We start from the raw sequence: 16,545 nt of genomic DNA, 5'->3' as shown, positions 1-16,545 counted from the left end.
GATATTCTCACTTTACCATTCTAAAAGATGAGATGAACAAGATATAAGCTCAGACAGTAGGAGGCAGCACAGACCGACAGATAAGCCACGTTCCATCAAACTCTCTCCACTTTCAGCTTTCTCGCCTCTCTCTCTCACACACATACACAAACAAAATGAGATGATTTCAGACCAGAAGCAACTGTCCATCCCTCAGGCCTGGTGTCAACCGTGCCAAGATGCGTCTCAAGCAAACACGCACACATCTGTAGAGCAGATCGCAGGACGATGGCCACAGCACTGTGACATGTGGCCGACAGAGAGAGAGAGAGAGAGAGAGAGAGAGAGAGAGAGAGAGAAAGAAACCTGGCTGCAGTCTCTCACATTCTCACTTGCCTTCTCTTTCTTTCATCTCCAGATTCCAGCATCTGTCATTTCCTCTTCAGTGCAACGAGGCCAGATTAACTTTGGCTGCTGTTGCTGTTAGTGGCCGTCATTTTGTTGTTATCCTTCACAACAAGGGCTTACAAGCAAACACACAGTCATACAGTTGCTACAGACACATCTTTCCCACAGAATCAGCAGAAAACGCCAGCCTGACGCTGCCAAACCAGCAGTCGGGAGAGAAAATGACTTCTGGTGACACTCGATTCATCCGAGCGACCGCAAAAGATATTGCGAACGGCCACCGACTTGAGTTTACATCTGCGAATGATTTTGAGGATGTCACACTATCAAACGCACAGAGGAGGGCTAGTTTAGGACAATTTATAACCCTCCGCAGGTATAATTTATAGGATTCAGAGGCACCGAGGTTTATGTTAGGCCAAAGTATATGGTCTGTAAAACATGCCTTATTCAGGGCTGTGTACAATGAAATCTGACAAGATGTTATCCTGAAAAACCCCCTAAGTCACCTCTTCAACTGTTAACAGAGAAATTTGTCCATTCTGGCACAGACTATGGTTTAATCAAAGCATGATAATGTCTCACAGAGCATGAGCAGGAGACACAGAGTATGCAGTCATGCAGTAAATTGGCCATTAGACATAAAGAGATGAGTTTAAAAAAGAAGCATGAAGACCGACAGAGTACGAGAGAGAGAGGGAGAAATATGCACATCATCAAACCCAAAAATATACTTCAGCGCATCTGTGTCTCTTTAAACACATTCGCTCAGCTATTTCACTTTATAATTTCATGTTTGCAATTAAAACATCCTGGCCCGTCCCTGAAGCTGACTGTAATTTACTGAAATAATGCTCTAAATCAAGCACTTCCCCTCTGACAGACTCCTGTCTCTCTCCGGAGGAATCTGGGATTGAGAAAACCACAGTCTGCCATCCGCATGTTGTTGTCTCTCGAAAACACGTTTAATCTGCCATCGCTGACTAATTACCAGCAGCAAAGCATGCTGGGTAAAACCTCAAAATGGCTGTCTTATGTTTTCTGCGGTGCAACTGCGCAATAACGGCCTTTCTTTGCGTTTTTAATTACGGCTGATTTACGAGGCAGGGAGCTGAGGTCAGAGGCGTATAAAAAAAGGGGTCGCGCTAGGTTTACAGCTTCACCGCTCTGCAAATCTGATGCAGCCAAAAAGTGTCAACAGTTTACTATGTAAATTTAGGGGGAGACAAAGGCTGCGCTATTGTATCCCAGCTTGCTCAGGGCCAAGTGCTGTTTACTGCTTAAACGCATGATTATACGCATCCCTTCACCCGCTCATCAGGTCGACGTAACCACATGTTAAGACATCTCTAATTGCTACATTCGCTGGCACAACCTTATCCTTTGCGCAAGGCAGACCGTTAGCACTGAAGAGTATGTAATTAGTCGACATTTCGTAGCACTTGTATGTGATAAACGGTGTCAAAAAACATTCCGATTGAACATTCCTGTGGGTTCTGGCTCAGCGAGATAGGCTTCGTCCATCCAGGGCTGCGATTTATGAGTTCTCAGGGTCAAGAGACGCGACATTGTGTGATCTGCACATGTGCAGTTGATGTTGATGGAACAATGGATGGTCTTGTGGTGCGACACGTGGCAGGGTTTTTCTCTTGCTGTCTGATTAAGACAGCGCAAGGATGTTTCATCCCAGTACTAGTTGGGGTCTTTTTGCAATGACGCCGGCACTTCTGTCACCTCTCCCGTAACGGATAAACAAACAAGCTTTATTCGCTGGCTGAGAGAAGTGACTAATGAGAACGTCTGGAAGCACTTTCTGCAAAGAAATAAATTGATAAGTCAGTAAATATTGTTTTGCCAGCATTTCGGGTGCAATTGCCGTGTCAGTCGAAACAAAGGGAAAATAGATTATTAAAGCCTTGGACACATATTCTGCTGTTAGGAAAGCCCCAAAATTCAGCCCACAACCACCATAAAAGTTAAAAGTCAGCTAGCTAGGCCTTTTTTCTTTAATGATAAGAGAAGCATTATATGTGGTCACATATTCGAATGCCACCTGCCAATTATTGGCCCAAGGAGGGATTTTTTCCCCCCTTTGACACATACAAATGCATTGTGTGCTTTTTATTGGGGCAAGCACAAAAAAAAAAGAGAAGAGAAGTCACTAATCTGATCCTGGTTCAGTCAGAGGACGCCCACCACCAACACATCTGCGGACCAGCTGAGCGAAGCACTCCTACCCGGTCCAACTCCTCCTGCTTCAGCATATCAAAGACCCTAAGGGTGCCTTGGCACTGCTCGGATAGTTGTCCTTTTTATAAAAGACAAATAAGCCCAAACCTTGGGCCGTCATCCAAAAGCCGTCTATGACACCATGTTGAAACGAGCACTTGGCCAGCAGACATGCGATCAACATGCGTTTAAAAGCTGTGGCGGTTTCAGGACGGCAGCTCTTGTCTTCCACATTCTAATACAGTCACACATTCTTTCATTAATCTGGCCCAGCGCTGCGCCGCAAAACAACATAATTTGCAAAACCACTTGATGGCTTCAAAAGGTTTTACCCAGACAGCTTTGGTCTCCCTGACAGTGAGAGAGACAGAGAGGGGGAGGACGGGGGTTATGGAAAGTGTCAGCACTAGGTGTGTGGTAGGCCTCTGCTTTTTTCAGCCCCTTGCTTGTGCTTTTTTTCCCTGAAGGGTTTGTTTACATGTCGAGAGGGGTCAGATTGTTTGTTTGACATGGTGATATCATCATGAAAATCACGAATTACAGTGGTGTTCAATTAAGCAAAACATCACAGCGAGCTTGTTTTTCTTCCCCTCGGCCTCCCGAGTGCTTTCGCAGTTGACGTGTGCGAGTTTGAAGGGTCCTGTGAAGGCTGAAATAATCAGGCTTCAGGACAAGGGCAAGAGGCCTCATGATGATGTAGCTGCTGTGATGATGATGATGATGCAGAAATTGGAAAACAATTCTGCCAGTAATGATGGATACGACTGCTGATGACCATCAGCTGCATAAAACGCAAACACACGTATCCCCTAAATGACCTCAAAATCTCTCACTAATAAGGCGTCTTGTTCAACACACATAATCAACACATCTACTGAGTCAGGGTCATAGAACAACTGCATCTACTGCAGATGGAAACAAGCAGCTTTTGGGTTTCAACATCAAGGCAATTAATGAACGATGGATAACCAGAAGCCACTCTTTAGCCTAGTCCAAACCAAACACCAAACACACACTCAATAAACACATACAGTTTTAGAAAGGAAACTGCTTTAATACAGGTAACTCTTTCTGAAAATCTCAAACTCAGCTACTCTGAAGACAACATGTACTATATAACTATTCAGTAGTTACATACAAATAAATCATTTGTCAATTACATGTGGACAGAGAAGACCTCATTTTCATTGCTTATGATTTCTTAAGGTTACTGATACAAAAGTCATTTATGTTATCTTTTAGTACACTTTTAAAATTGTTCGTTGCATGGGGGCTCAGTGGTTAGTACTGTCGTATCACAGTAAGAAGGTCCCTGGTTTGAGTCCCAGCTGGGTCAGTTGGGATTTTTAAATAGAGTTTGCATGTTCTACTCGTGTTGACTTGTTGGCCGTAGTGTATGAGTGTGTTTGAGAATGTGAGTGTATGGGTGTATCCCAGTACTGAGTTACGGTTGAAAGGGCATTCGCTGGGTAATACATATGCTAAAATAGTTGGTGGTTCATTCCAATGTGACGACCTGTGATAAATCAGTGACTAAGCCAAAGAAAAATGAAAGAATGAATGTTTCATTTTAAAGTAGGGTGACCAGTTTTCTCAGACACACCAAATTACAAAAAAGTAATTATGGTAAATGTACCATTTGGGGCACTTAATGTTTTGCTAGTTTTTTGCCATGGTTAAACTATGTTAAGCGCAGAGAATTTGTGGTTGATTTGTGGTTTACAATTATATATTATTAGCAATACAGCCATATTTTGGGCTTTATTAGTAAAATGAAAAGGCTAAGCTGTTAATAAAGCCTACTATTTTTGCAGGGAGAAACCCTAATGCAGCGGTTATATGAGATGCGATACATTTCCGTATGCTGTACATTTATTTTTTTTTCAACATACTTTTAACTACGTACAACCTTCTTAACTGCTGTATTCAAAATTGGCACTTATCTAGACTTTGTGTAGATTAAGGGTAGCCAGTAAGGGTGCATCTTAGGTCTTTCTTGGGAAATATCTATCCTAAAAATAGTGACCTCTGGCTATTCTTATTTTAAAGGCAAAAAACAAAACAAAAAGCTAGATATTTGTATATATATATATATATATATATATATATATATATATATATATATATATATATATATATATATATATATATATATATATATATATATATATATATATATAAACACTTCTAACTTTATCTTTTTAGATATGTTACAATTACCATTTTACATAAATGTAATCATTTGAAAACACAGAACTTTACTGTGCATGTTAGCACTTCTGCTCTTTGGTCCTGCATGATTTACCTTTATTCAGCGATTTAAAAAACATAATACTCATTGATTAGTACTAACAAAAAGAAAAATTGTCTTTTGAAAATGTAGAGAAACCTGCTACCTAAACTGCAATTTATCTTTCATTATTGATTAGTATAGGCTACAATAAACTATCTTTAGATTTGTAATGCATAAAAATGCACATTTATATTTGAAGTAAAATGTTTTATATATTTATTGTATTTTTTTTTCTTGAGCAACTCACTTAACATATTCTAAATGAACCTAAATGGGTAGTCTGCTATATAAAAGTATATATATAAAGCAATCAATTCACCAGCCTGTGCTATTCAAAACCAATAATAATTCATTAAATGTGTAGTTTTTATGTTGAACCTCTCCACTTTTGCAATGGCTTGCGCACAATGCATCACAGGAAAATTGCACACTGGAGTCCATAGAAGTCCTCGTAAAAATAAACCAAAACATTTGGGTTCAAAGAGTTTGCTTTTAATATTCATTTATCTCCTAATTATTCCATTATTGTTCTTATGCTTTCATTCCGAAAAGACTTTGATCTGGAGAGGTTGAACAGAAACTGAGATTTAAAATATTTTGTAGAAGCTGCCAAGACAAAGAGATCAAGCAGAAGGATGGCATTTGTTGATTTGCCACGATGTGCCCTTACTTTCCCTTTGAAAACAATGTTTTGTAGGAAAGGCAGATGACTTCAACCTACTGTGGTAATGCATGAATAAAAAAGCAGCCATTCCAGAGCAACCACTGTAGAGACTTAACCTTCACCATTAGTACATGCAAAGCACAGAGACACAGCAAAGATGTGTGTGCTTCTGTATATAGAAATTTTATAATGTCTTTCAGCCTGACATTGGCTATGAGCTTTTAAACAGGGCTCTTTTGTATGTCAAACCTCACATTTTAATGGATTTCCTATAAAACCGTTCACCGATTATGGTATTCAAATCACAGCTCCAGCAAAACTGCCCCCTCTGATGGCGTCTGGAAGCGATCCTAGCCAAGGAGGTACACCACATCTAACGCCAGGCTGCACGCTCTTCCTTCAGCAGCCATCAGGCTTTTTCCTGTGCTGTGTGTGTGATCATTTATGGGGGCTTAATCAACATGTATTAAGTGCATGTATTTTGTGAATCATTTTTATAGGCCCGGGTTGCCCGATTCTGTGTACGCAAGCCAACGGTTGTACCAGATCTGAACACGGATCCAACAAAAAGGGCCACCGTGACATTCAAAGACGGGGTTGTTAACCCTTATTTCAAAAACTGTTACAAGGTGCAGTAAATCAGAGACTAATAATGTTTGTAGAGTTTTGGCCATTCAGAAAAAGGTACAAGATCTCATAGAAGCTGTACCGATAACACTTTACAATAAGGTTCATTAGTTAATGCATTTACTAACATGAACTAATCATGAACAACACATGTACAGCATTGATTAATCATAATTGAACATTTACTAATGCATTATTAACATCCAAGTCCATGCTTGTTAACATTAGTTAATGCACCATGAGTTAACACGAACTAACAATGAACTACTGTATTTTTATTAACTAACGTTAACTAACACTAACAAATACAGTAGTATATGTATTGTTAATTGTTTGTTCATGTTAGTAACTGCATTAATTAACATTAACTAATGAACCTTATTGTAAAGTGTGACCACTGTACCATATTTACCCCTAAAGGGTGCATTTTAGTATACTGAAGGTAGATTTTAAAACTTTTAAAAGGGTTTTTGTATCTTTTTTTCTTAATATTGTGTGGCCACCAAAAGTAGTACACTTCATTTGTAGTGGTCACTTTAGATCCTCTGTTAAGTAATTCAGGATCTACACCTGAATAGTGTATTCGCACCAGCAAAGTCCTTTAGTTCACTTGCTTTAGTTCATTTCAGACATAATGTTGATTTTTTTTGTTTGGTGCAATTTGCTTTCGTATTGCCCTTTTTGTAAGTGAACAAGAAATTGTAAACAAAACTTCACCTGTGTTAAAGTCATCCAAAAATGGGACAGAAATGATTAAGCAAGGAAAAGAAAGAACAGCAAAAACACTGATCAGGGAGAGTGTTTGTGGTGCAATTGTTATTATCCATTCATTTATTTTCCTTCGGCTTAGTTCCTTTATTTATCAAGGGTCACCACAGCCAGTGAACTGCCAGCTTATCCAGCATATGTTTTAAACAGCGGATGCCCTTCCAGCAGAAACCCAGTATTGGAAAACACCCATACACTATAGCCAATTTAGTTTATTCATTTCACCTATAGCAGGGATCACCAAACTTGTTCCTTGAGGTCCGGTGTCCTGCAGATTTTAGCTCCAACCCTAATCAAACACACCTGAACAAGCTAATCAAGGTCTTACTAGGTGTACTTGAAACACCCAGGCAGGTGTGTTGAGGCAAGTTGGAGCTAAACCCTGCAGGGCACCAGACCTCCAGGAACGAGATTGGTGGCCTCTGTAGCATATGTCTTTGGACTGTGGCGAAAACTGGAGCACCTGGAGGAAACCCACACAAACACATGGAGAACATGCAAACTCCACACAGAAATGCAAACTGATCCAGTCGGGACTCGAGCGAACTTCTTGCTGAGAGGCAACAGTGCTAACCACTGAGCAACCAAACCCCACAATTGTTATTTTTCTTCTGATTTTGTTTTATCAGCTAGAAATGCAGATGAGGCGATGCCATCTATGTTATTTCAATGCAGCTTGTCTCTTCTAAGCTCCAGGTCAAACTGTGACTCCATTTCAAATGACTAGCAAACGCATTGAACACAATATATTTTCACTTTGTTTTCACACTTGCTCAAAATATCCACAGCAAAGAGGATCTAACCTGAGTTAGATTTAGTCGAACCAAACAAGACAAGTATAAATACACCTTAACTCTCTTCATATTATTATTAGAACGTTAAATTAGAATTACTATAATAAATTGATACTTGCAAAATTAGGCTACAGCACCTTTAGTTTTTATATATGTAGTTTAGAAGGTGACCATCAAATGGGGTTACTGGATATTACAGTGTTAGTTTATTCATTTTCTTTTTGGCGCAGTCCCTTTATTAATCAGGGGTCTCCACAGCAGAATGAACTGCTAATTTATCTAGCATATGTTTTACGCAGCGGATGTCCTGCTGCATCCCATCACTGGGAAAACAACTACTCACTCTCATTCATACACATACACTAGCTTACCCAATTCACCTATAGCGCATGTCTTTAGACTTGTGGGGGAAACCAGAGCACCAAGAGGGAACCCACACGATCATGGGGAGAACTTGCAAACTCCACACCGAAATGCCAACTGACCCAGCCGAGGCTCAAATGGCATTGCTACCCACTGCGCCACCACACTGCCCAGCGTTAGTTCAACAACAACTATAACACACCTCTTTTGTGTTTTTGTTTATACTTCAACCACCAGAAAATATTTCCATGTCAAAGCAGAAGTCTCAGAGCACATATTTGCCAATGTCCAGTGTTACGAGATGCTTAAGTGAACTTTCTTTTTTTAGCGAGCTGTTTCAAACTTCTTTAGCTAGCCATTTCAAACATAGGATTTATGTTTTGGACTGGCTTTATTTGAAATTATGTTCAACCAATTAATTTTTTAATCTAGCTTGAAGGATGTTGGGCCGGGACACACCGATCCAACGGTTGGCTATTGGGCTTTGTCTGGTCGTCAGTTAACATCAGTTCGGCTAGTTGGTTTGGTGTTTTCCACGGATTATGTGCGTCCTAAATTGCGTACTTATGCATTATCCTATGCCAATAGTATATGTAGTGTATTCACAATGAAATATTCTTTTTACTCTAAAACTAATAAGTGCACTTTAAATACCCGGATGATGCACTTATTCAACAGTTAAAATTAAGTGTGGAATGTTGGACACTTCATGCACTCAACAATGGCTGCATCTTTGCTCACGTAGCGGAAGGAGCAGAGTTATTGGACTCTGACGTTGGATTACTTTATATATTTAGAATTGTGAAAGCAAAATTCTCCAAGGAGAGTGATTATGCCACCTACCGATGGTGAATGCGGTTATACTCATGGCAGGTATTATTTGGTAGTTTGGTCATTTATTTCATTAAACTGGCAACCGCCAATGCCATCTGGGAAACGGTTTGAATTTTTGCTAGGTAAAAAAACATTAGTATTTCATTTGGGATGACACTACATTCATACACTATGCTGCTAAGTGTCTAAGTACATAAGTACATAGTGCATAAGTGTATGGTGTGCCATTTGAGATGCAGATATTGCCTCTCGTCTGGTTAAAGTCGGCGCTCATTGGCCCGATTCAGCATGTAGAATCAGCTTCAGCTGAAGAGCATGAAGAAAAGCATGAAGAAAAGCATGAGTGTGACGCAGGAAAAGTCAAGCCAAAAAGGAACACAAAAAGGCTGGCTGCAATTTTCCTACATTACTCAAATATTTACAAATATTCCTACATTACTCAAATAATTATTCCTACATTACTCAAATATCACCATATTTTTTTCTATAACTGCACTTTATAACTTATTCCTGTATCCTGCACTTGCTGCTATTGCACTGCTGGTTAGACCTAAACTGCATTTCGTTGCATTGTACTTGTACATGTGTAATGACAATAAAAGTTGAATCTAATCTAATCTAATCTAATCTAATATTTGCAAATATATGAATTATTAGATTACCAAAAATATTTGCAGGTAACAATTACTGTAATAATGGTACTAAATGCTGCTTTTTATGCTTTGCATGTGTTTGTCAGAAGTTCTGGTTTCCCGTTGTGAACAAGAAAACCCATGGGTAAGGAAAGACACGTCCTCTCATGCAGGTGCAGAACGTACACTCTTGTTTTAACCAGCTTTTGTCCAATTGGTGTGTTCACGGCCAGCTTTTTGATCCAGATGGAACCATACGTGAGTTGACGCAAGCTTGGTGTGTCCTGGCCTTTAGACATAAAATGATCACATAATTTCTGAGTGATTTGTTAAACATTTAACAAAGAAATGGTAAGTAGCACATTGAATAAAACTGAAATAGTATTCTGAAAAGGTATATTTTTATATTGTACAGGACGTTACCCCTTATTAGCACATAGTTACAGTACATGCCTCCATTATTAATGTTTTGTACCCAGACTTTCTAGAGCCACAGGCCACCCTCTGACATTCAAGAGCTTTAAAGGTGGGCCATATAAACAAGAATATGAAAATAAAACTGAGAACAGAAGAAAAGAAAAATCCCATCGAGAGGCAGGAATGCATAAAGTCAGCAAGAAAAGAAAATCTCTTTTGAAAAGGGTGCATAATCATTCTGAGCGCTCCGGTGTGGAACCTAAATAATACAGTTCAGGTTTTGATATAACTATTACTGCCTGGGAAGAGTGCTTTGAAGTTAATTGAAACCACTGGGCAGCAATCTCCTTTATAGCACTGACAAATAACAGTTTCCTACAGCTTATCATTGAAGGTTAGGGCACGGTAAGGCGCATGCCTGTTCCATATGCCCACTCAATACAAATAAAACTCAAAGGCCTCCCTTTTCTCCAAGGCACACCATGGAGGACACTGAGAAAATGCTAACGGACAGGATGTGGGAAGGACGAAATTGGTCTTTAGCAACAGTGAACAACAGCCTCAGCGTCTGACCCCCATTACTGTGTTTTTACCACCTCTTTAGAATAAGCCACATCACAACTTGACGGTGCTACATTAAAGTATAGGTGGCCCTATGTGTTTAAAAGGAAACCTATTATTATTATTCAAAGGAGAGACTGCTTTTACTTACAAGCTGTTTTCCAAACCGCGTAGGATGTTCTGGTTTTAATATATGAGCAGAGCACAATGGTCACTGAATTTGTCTTTAATGTTCCATATTGTTTTTCTGGCACAAGGCTCCTTTTCACCTTTGATTTCAGCCCAGTGCTTTCTCTTTCTTTTTATGCATGATTATTATATTTGCGGGGGTAAAACACAGGCCCGTCGGAGGGTCATCCGCTGTCGATGCACTGCAAAATAACACATAACATCCCCCATGGTGAAAAGTGAGAACAGAGAATTGGCCAGACAAAAGACAAGGAGGATTTGATGAGCTGCAGGAGTTCAAAGTTTCCTGTCTCACTTTTTTTTTTCCTTGAACCCGAGCGTGTACCACATCTGAAAGCATGCTACCCTGCATATTGCGTTTAAGTTGCTGATCACGTATTAAAAGTCTTCTTGAACACGATGAGAGAGGAATGATTGGACGCGGAGCCGGCTGAAGACACAATCCGCCTCACTGAAGTCCCGCTGGTGAGACTTGACTGACAGATGTAATATAGGAAGAATGGTTTAACACGCACACACCAAAGCAACATTAATTGAATGAGTGGATGTGAAGCATAAACAGACATAACCTTTGTTTCCTAAAAAAGCTATGACAGAATAATAATTTCCGTTCCATTAGCTTACAAAAGAATCCCCCGTAGACACATGTGCTTATACTCTTATATCCATATGGAGCCACTTTTGCTCAAGGTATTTTTCAAACACATATTTCCCTCCGAAGCTAAAAGAGAAGGGCGGAAATGTAGGTTATAAATAGGAATCAAAAGAGCCCTCGTGTTTATTGCAACAAGATGACAGAGATACTGAAATCTTTGAAAGTATGAGCGCTTTGAGCTTTTTACAAGACAGGTGAAGAAAACACATGTGTTCAATCTGCGTACCAGGCTCGCCTCGGTCGGCCCTATCATAAAAGAAGAGAGATTACAAAGAAGTCTAATGAAGACACTGATCAAAGTCTGTAATGCTAATACATAGCAGGTGTTTCGAAACCTTTTAATACCCCCCTGGCCCTCCGCGGGGCTCGTGCCTGTATATCTTTCACAGAGCCGGTCCTTTTGTCCTCGGCTGAAACTGGGAACCAGCGGAGCGCTTTTCAACACCGCTTCACATGCATTACGAGATATCTGTTGACCTCAGACGCTCAGAGGGGGTTATGTCCATGTCATACACAAATGCTGCTACATATTCTATTACAGCTCAAAGTGGTGTTTTTGGAAAATAGAATATCCTGCTTTGGGGCCCTTCTGTCTTCAGCTGTACAGCACCTGGGCAAAAGCTGGAGAGGAGGTTGTAGGAGACCTGGCAAGGCTGACTTTTTGGAATATGCTCAAAGCACGGTGACTATTTTTGTAGGAGCTGCAAAGCTCTGTTTCTGATTTCCATTCACTGAAGGCAAGGCTAAACCTCAGGAGAGTAGAAACAGTGGCTAAGCTGCTCTGTTTCAACTCAGCTATATTATTTCACCTAATTACGGTGTAATCTTATCTTATTAATTTACACTCTGATGTTAATTAGCCCATTGTCAAAACAAACTGCACCCACGTGCAATCACTGGGTCACATTGGCTTCAAGACAATCATAATTATATCTGATTGTAGGAGGACGGTGTGTTTTAATTGGGCCTTTAATATAAAATATATATTTTGGCGAAATCTGATTCATATGTTCAAATTAAATTATCTTTTTTTATATCAAGTGTCAAAATTTTACAAAACCTAGTCCCAATAATGTTTAGAGTTCTTCTTGAACATTACTGAACACACATACACACACTAAATGGCTTGATAACCAGTTTCAAGGTTTACCACTGTCACACCGCCAAAATTTTCTGTTATACTGTACCTACAGTTTATTTAAGCTTTTATGACTATTTCATTACATTTTTTAGGGTTACAGACAGGCCTGGATTAAGAATTCAGAGAATTTATATAATATAATAGGCCCCTGGGCACAATGTCTTGAAGGCCCCCTACCTAGCCGCACACTTATACCATCATAGTTGAATTAAAAAATAAGATTAATATAATTTTTTAAAAATAAAATTAATCTATAATGTATTGCCCGCATTTTTTAAATAAATGATATGCTGTACATATATTTCATGTCCACAAAGATATAATTTATTTTTTAAAGCATTTAAAGCATACTTTGATAAAAAAAAATACTAATACAACTAGTAAAAATTAATGGATTTTAATTTACTTGTTCAAGTTCACCGAAGCAGTAATAAATGTATATTTTAAGGATTCCCACTTGTCTTCCTAATGATTCCTAATGAGTAGGCAAAATCTGATATGTAGTGGGGGAAAAAAGAAGAACTTGTTCATAAGACGCTGGATTCGAAACCGGGTTCATAATCGATCACGTCAAAACATGTTGCCATGCGCTTTACGAGCGACGCCACTCACGCTGCTGTCTGTGGTTATGTTGTCTCTGTCAATCAAACGGTGATGGGCGTGAATTGCTTGACTAGCTTACTCCAACAAGCTGCGCTAATTGCATTTAGCCTAAACAGACACTCCAAAATTGACAATTTTTTCCCCCTCGCAGGGGCCTCTAGTGCGCACGGGTACCTGAGCCTGTGCCCATAATGCCCATTGGTTAATCCGGCTCTGGTTACATTATCTCCACATCAAAAGCTATCGGTCAGCCCACGATTCAACATCTGAAAAACAAATCGCTTATAAGCCAACATCCAAGCATGCTAAGAGCTGAGCAGTGCAGTGCCTTTATACACAAAGAAAAGAAAGATCTCCAAAGTGTTTTTAAAAGTAACGAAGACAGCAGAGGTCAGTGATTTATTTTAATTATTTAGTTTGAGATGTTTACTGTGCCAAGATATTTTAAGTGTTTATCAAAAAAAATTGTGTTTATATATATATATATATATATATATATATATATATATATATATATATATATATATATACACACATATATATATATAAACAATGTTTAAGTACACTGACATGTACAAACATATTTACCATAATATATAAATATCTGTGAAAATGGCCTAATGTATTTATTTGTATAGCCTACTCTTGATGTACTTTCAAAGCCTGGTCTCAATAACAAAAGCAATGATATAGTTTTAACATGTCATAACATGAAATGCTTATATACTGTATATCTAAAAGACAAGAGAATAATACCTGAGCACTTTTCATGTGCTGCATTTCTATTACTCACAGCAGGGTACCTCCATAAGCTATTAATATGCACTTTCTGTATATTTAGTACATAATTCCTTCAATTCGCTAAAAATATGACTTCAAGAATGCAAGAGCACACTATTTCAAACTCGCCACTTTACCACAAGTGAGAAGCACCTATATCCACTTCCGGTTTGACTCAAATTTCAAGCGTGGCTTTCCTGGCGCAAGGATTCTGGGAAACGTAGTTCTTAACGTAATACTGGGAAGGACCTAAAGAACAAGACGCTGACATAAAACAACAACACGCCGTTTATTGCCATGCACGTGTCATACACCATTATAAACATTGCTTATTTCATATTTAAATCTACTCACTATAATTTCACAAGAAAACGGCACACTTCTCAAGACTACATAACCCAGCGCTGCGCGCTATGAAACCGAGGCAGCGTAAACAGTACTTCAGGAACATGAAAAGATCGGATGACAGTGAGAGGGAAAAGAGGAGAAAGGTATCGCTTGTAGTTTTCTCTCAGTTCGCCAAGCAGCACATGTAGTTGTGGAGTTTATAAGCCACCGTTCAGTGCGTCCGCGGCGGTATTGCATGCGCTGGTTGGTGCTGTGTGTTCATTTGAAGTGCGCATGTGATGCTGCTGTTTGCTCCTGTAATGTTTCCATTCTTTTATCGGAGGAGTTTTGCCTCTTTGAGCACACAGCCGTCCGGCACGCGAGTGTGTGTTAAGGCACCGCGCAGGGGGAGTGTTTTCTCATGACTGCCACACTCTGACTTTGCTTGAACGGGCTGTGTGGCGGCGTTACAGTGTGTTCAGTGATGGTGGTAATGAATGAAGTCGAGAGGAGATGTGAGACTAGTCCAGGTGTCTGTCACTCTCTGAAGGTGTCTCTGCTGAACCCATTGTTTCTAGTTTATTTCAGAATGAAGCGCATGTGTTGGGTTTACACCTGTTTTCTGACTAAACACATGATTCACATATGAGCTTGGGCTGGAAATGAAACGGTTGTGTTTATAATTTAGCATATACAGATTGATGTTGTTGTGCAGCTGTGTTTATCTGAACTTGTTGCTTTTCAGTGTGTCATTTTTGTTAAGCATTATGGTTTGAAGCTTTTTGACCCTGAACGTTTAGGCAGTCATTTATTTGGTTTTATACCAACATAAACAATGAGAGGCTGATTACATGGTGCAGGTCTTACAAATAACTACCTTAGACAAAGAGCACACAGCTTGTTGCATTCCATTCAAGGTATACATTTAGTCAGTTTGTGCATTCATGAGAATCAATTCTATCAAGCCTCGATATTGATGTTGATGCAATAGCCAGAATCAAGCAGGCTTTTAAATAGCCCTATTATAAGTAGACTCAGTAGGTAAGAAATTAACCAGGCAGGGCAGAATATACATCGAAAGTGAGTTCTTTATTAGTAAAAGTTTTAAAGTTTTTAGTATTAGTAAAAGTTTTAAAGTTAACTACCTTTTGCTACATTTTATGTCAGTTTCGGGTAATTTTTTATTTATTGGGTAAAGTCCTGTACAACTGTTACACAAATCATTCCCATGAGGAAGTGTGTGGTTTAACATGCTGTCATATTTAAAGATTTATACCTGTTCCTGAGAAGTTGATTCGTAAATTTCGGATGTTCTCTACAGTCAAAATGCTTTTGTTTGAAAATCAAAATACACATAATAGTGTGTTGGTTTTGCATTTCAAGAGAGCGTACTGCTTGCATAGTTCATGCCATATTCAGACTACTTAAAATCAACTTTGCTTTAGTCTGTTTGATGTAGTGTGTTGTGGTGATTTGTAAACATCTGGTGTTACAACACAAAAAAACTCCATCAATTGACGAAAGTGAAGGGGAAATAAAAAACTTAAACAGAGAAACCAGGCTCAGTTGGGCATGACCATTTCTCATCTGGCCGAACTTCTTGAGCAGAGTTGCAGTCTACGCTGGAGGCTGGAGAACAATACTGCTGCTGATATTGCTGCTGATGCGTGTAATAATGCTACATGTACAGAGTAAAGGTTGATTATTTCTAATGAGAAGACAGCCAGTGCAAAAGACACTTTGCCTTCTCAATGATATCTTGCATGTTGTTAAAGCGATGTTTAGTTGGAAAGCAACATTTACAATAGTGCTGCATGATATTGGAAAATTCTCACATTGCAGTATTTTGTTTTTCTGCGAAATTTATTGCAATATGAATAGAATTATTTCACCAAATCACTTGACTAGCTCAATTTGGAAAGAACCCATAATTTCATATTCATTGGTATTATATTGTAGGCCAGATAATCTTCATAATTTAATTAATACATTTTTGATGAGTCTAACTGTATTTGAGTATAAGTTGAACAATTAAATGTAAGCAAATAAAACTGCATAGACTTCATTCCATTAAAGTGAAATGCATTGAATTTTTATTGTTATAAGTACTTGTACTTGGTTATAGGCCTTTAAAACAAAGCAAACAAGCATTCTTTCACTCCATTAGGGTTAAGCTTCACAATCACTCAACAATATGGTTATTGATCACTGGTCAGTTATAATGCGACTAAAGTTTTTGAATAAACTGAAGCTCAACTTGACATTACAGATGTGGCTATTG

General features: G+C 38.9%; 2 protein-coding genes across 5 annotated transcripts in view; one reads left to right on the top strand and one right to left on the bottom strand.

Annotated features, from left to right (window-relative positions):
- LOC137496099 (uncharacterized) overlaps positions 1-14,201 on the bottom strand; it is a 52,086-nt gene extending 37,885 nt beyond the window's left edge. The window contains exon 1 of the mRNA XM_087261518.1: positions 14,075-14,201. The gene's annotated coding sequence lies outside the window, so the exon portion shown is untranslated. The remainder of the gene's footprint in view (positions 1-14,074) is intronic.
- Positions 14,202-14,358: 157 nt separating this feature from the next.
- Positions 14,359-16,545, top strand: part of fto (FTO alpha-ketoglutarate dependent dioxygenase) — a 231,498-nt gene continuing 229,311 nt past the window's right edge. For all 4 annotated transcript variants that reach the window (XM_087261515.1, XM_087261514.1, XM_087261513.1 and 1 more), the window contains exon 1: positions 14,359-14,428. In XM_087261515.1, the coding sequence (XP_087117641.1) occupies positions 14,387-14,428 (42 nt within the window). In that variant the 5' untranslated portion in view covers positions 14,359-14,386. The remainder of the gene's footprint in view (positions 14,429-16,545) is intronic.

This window comes from Danio rerio, chromosome 7 (genome assembly GCF_052040795.2).
Source record: "Danio rerio strain M-AB ecotype USA chromosome 7, GRCz13ab, whole genome shotgun sequence".
Taxonomy (NCBI): domain Eukaryota; kingdom Metazoa; phylum Chordata; class Actinopteri; order Cypriniformes; family Danionidae; genus Danio; species Danio rerio.
This window is presented reverse-complemented; position numbering and strand designations above follow the sequence as displayed.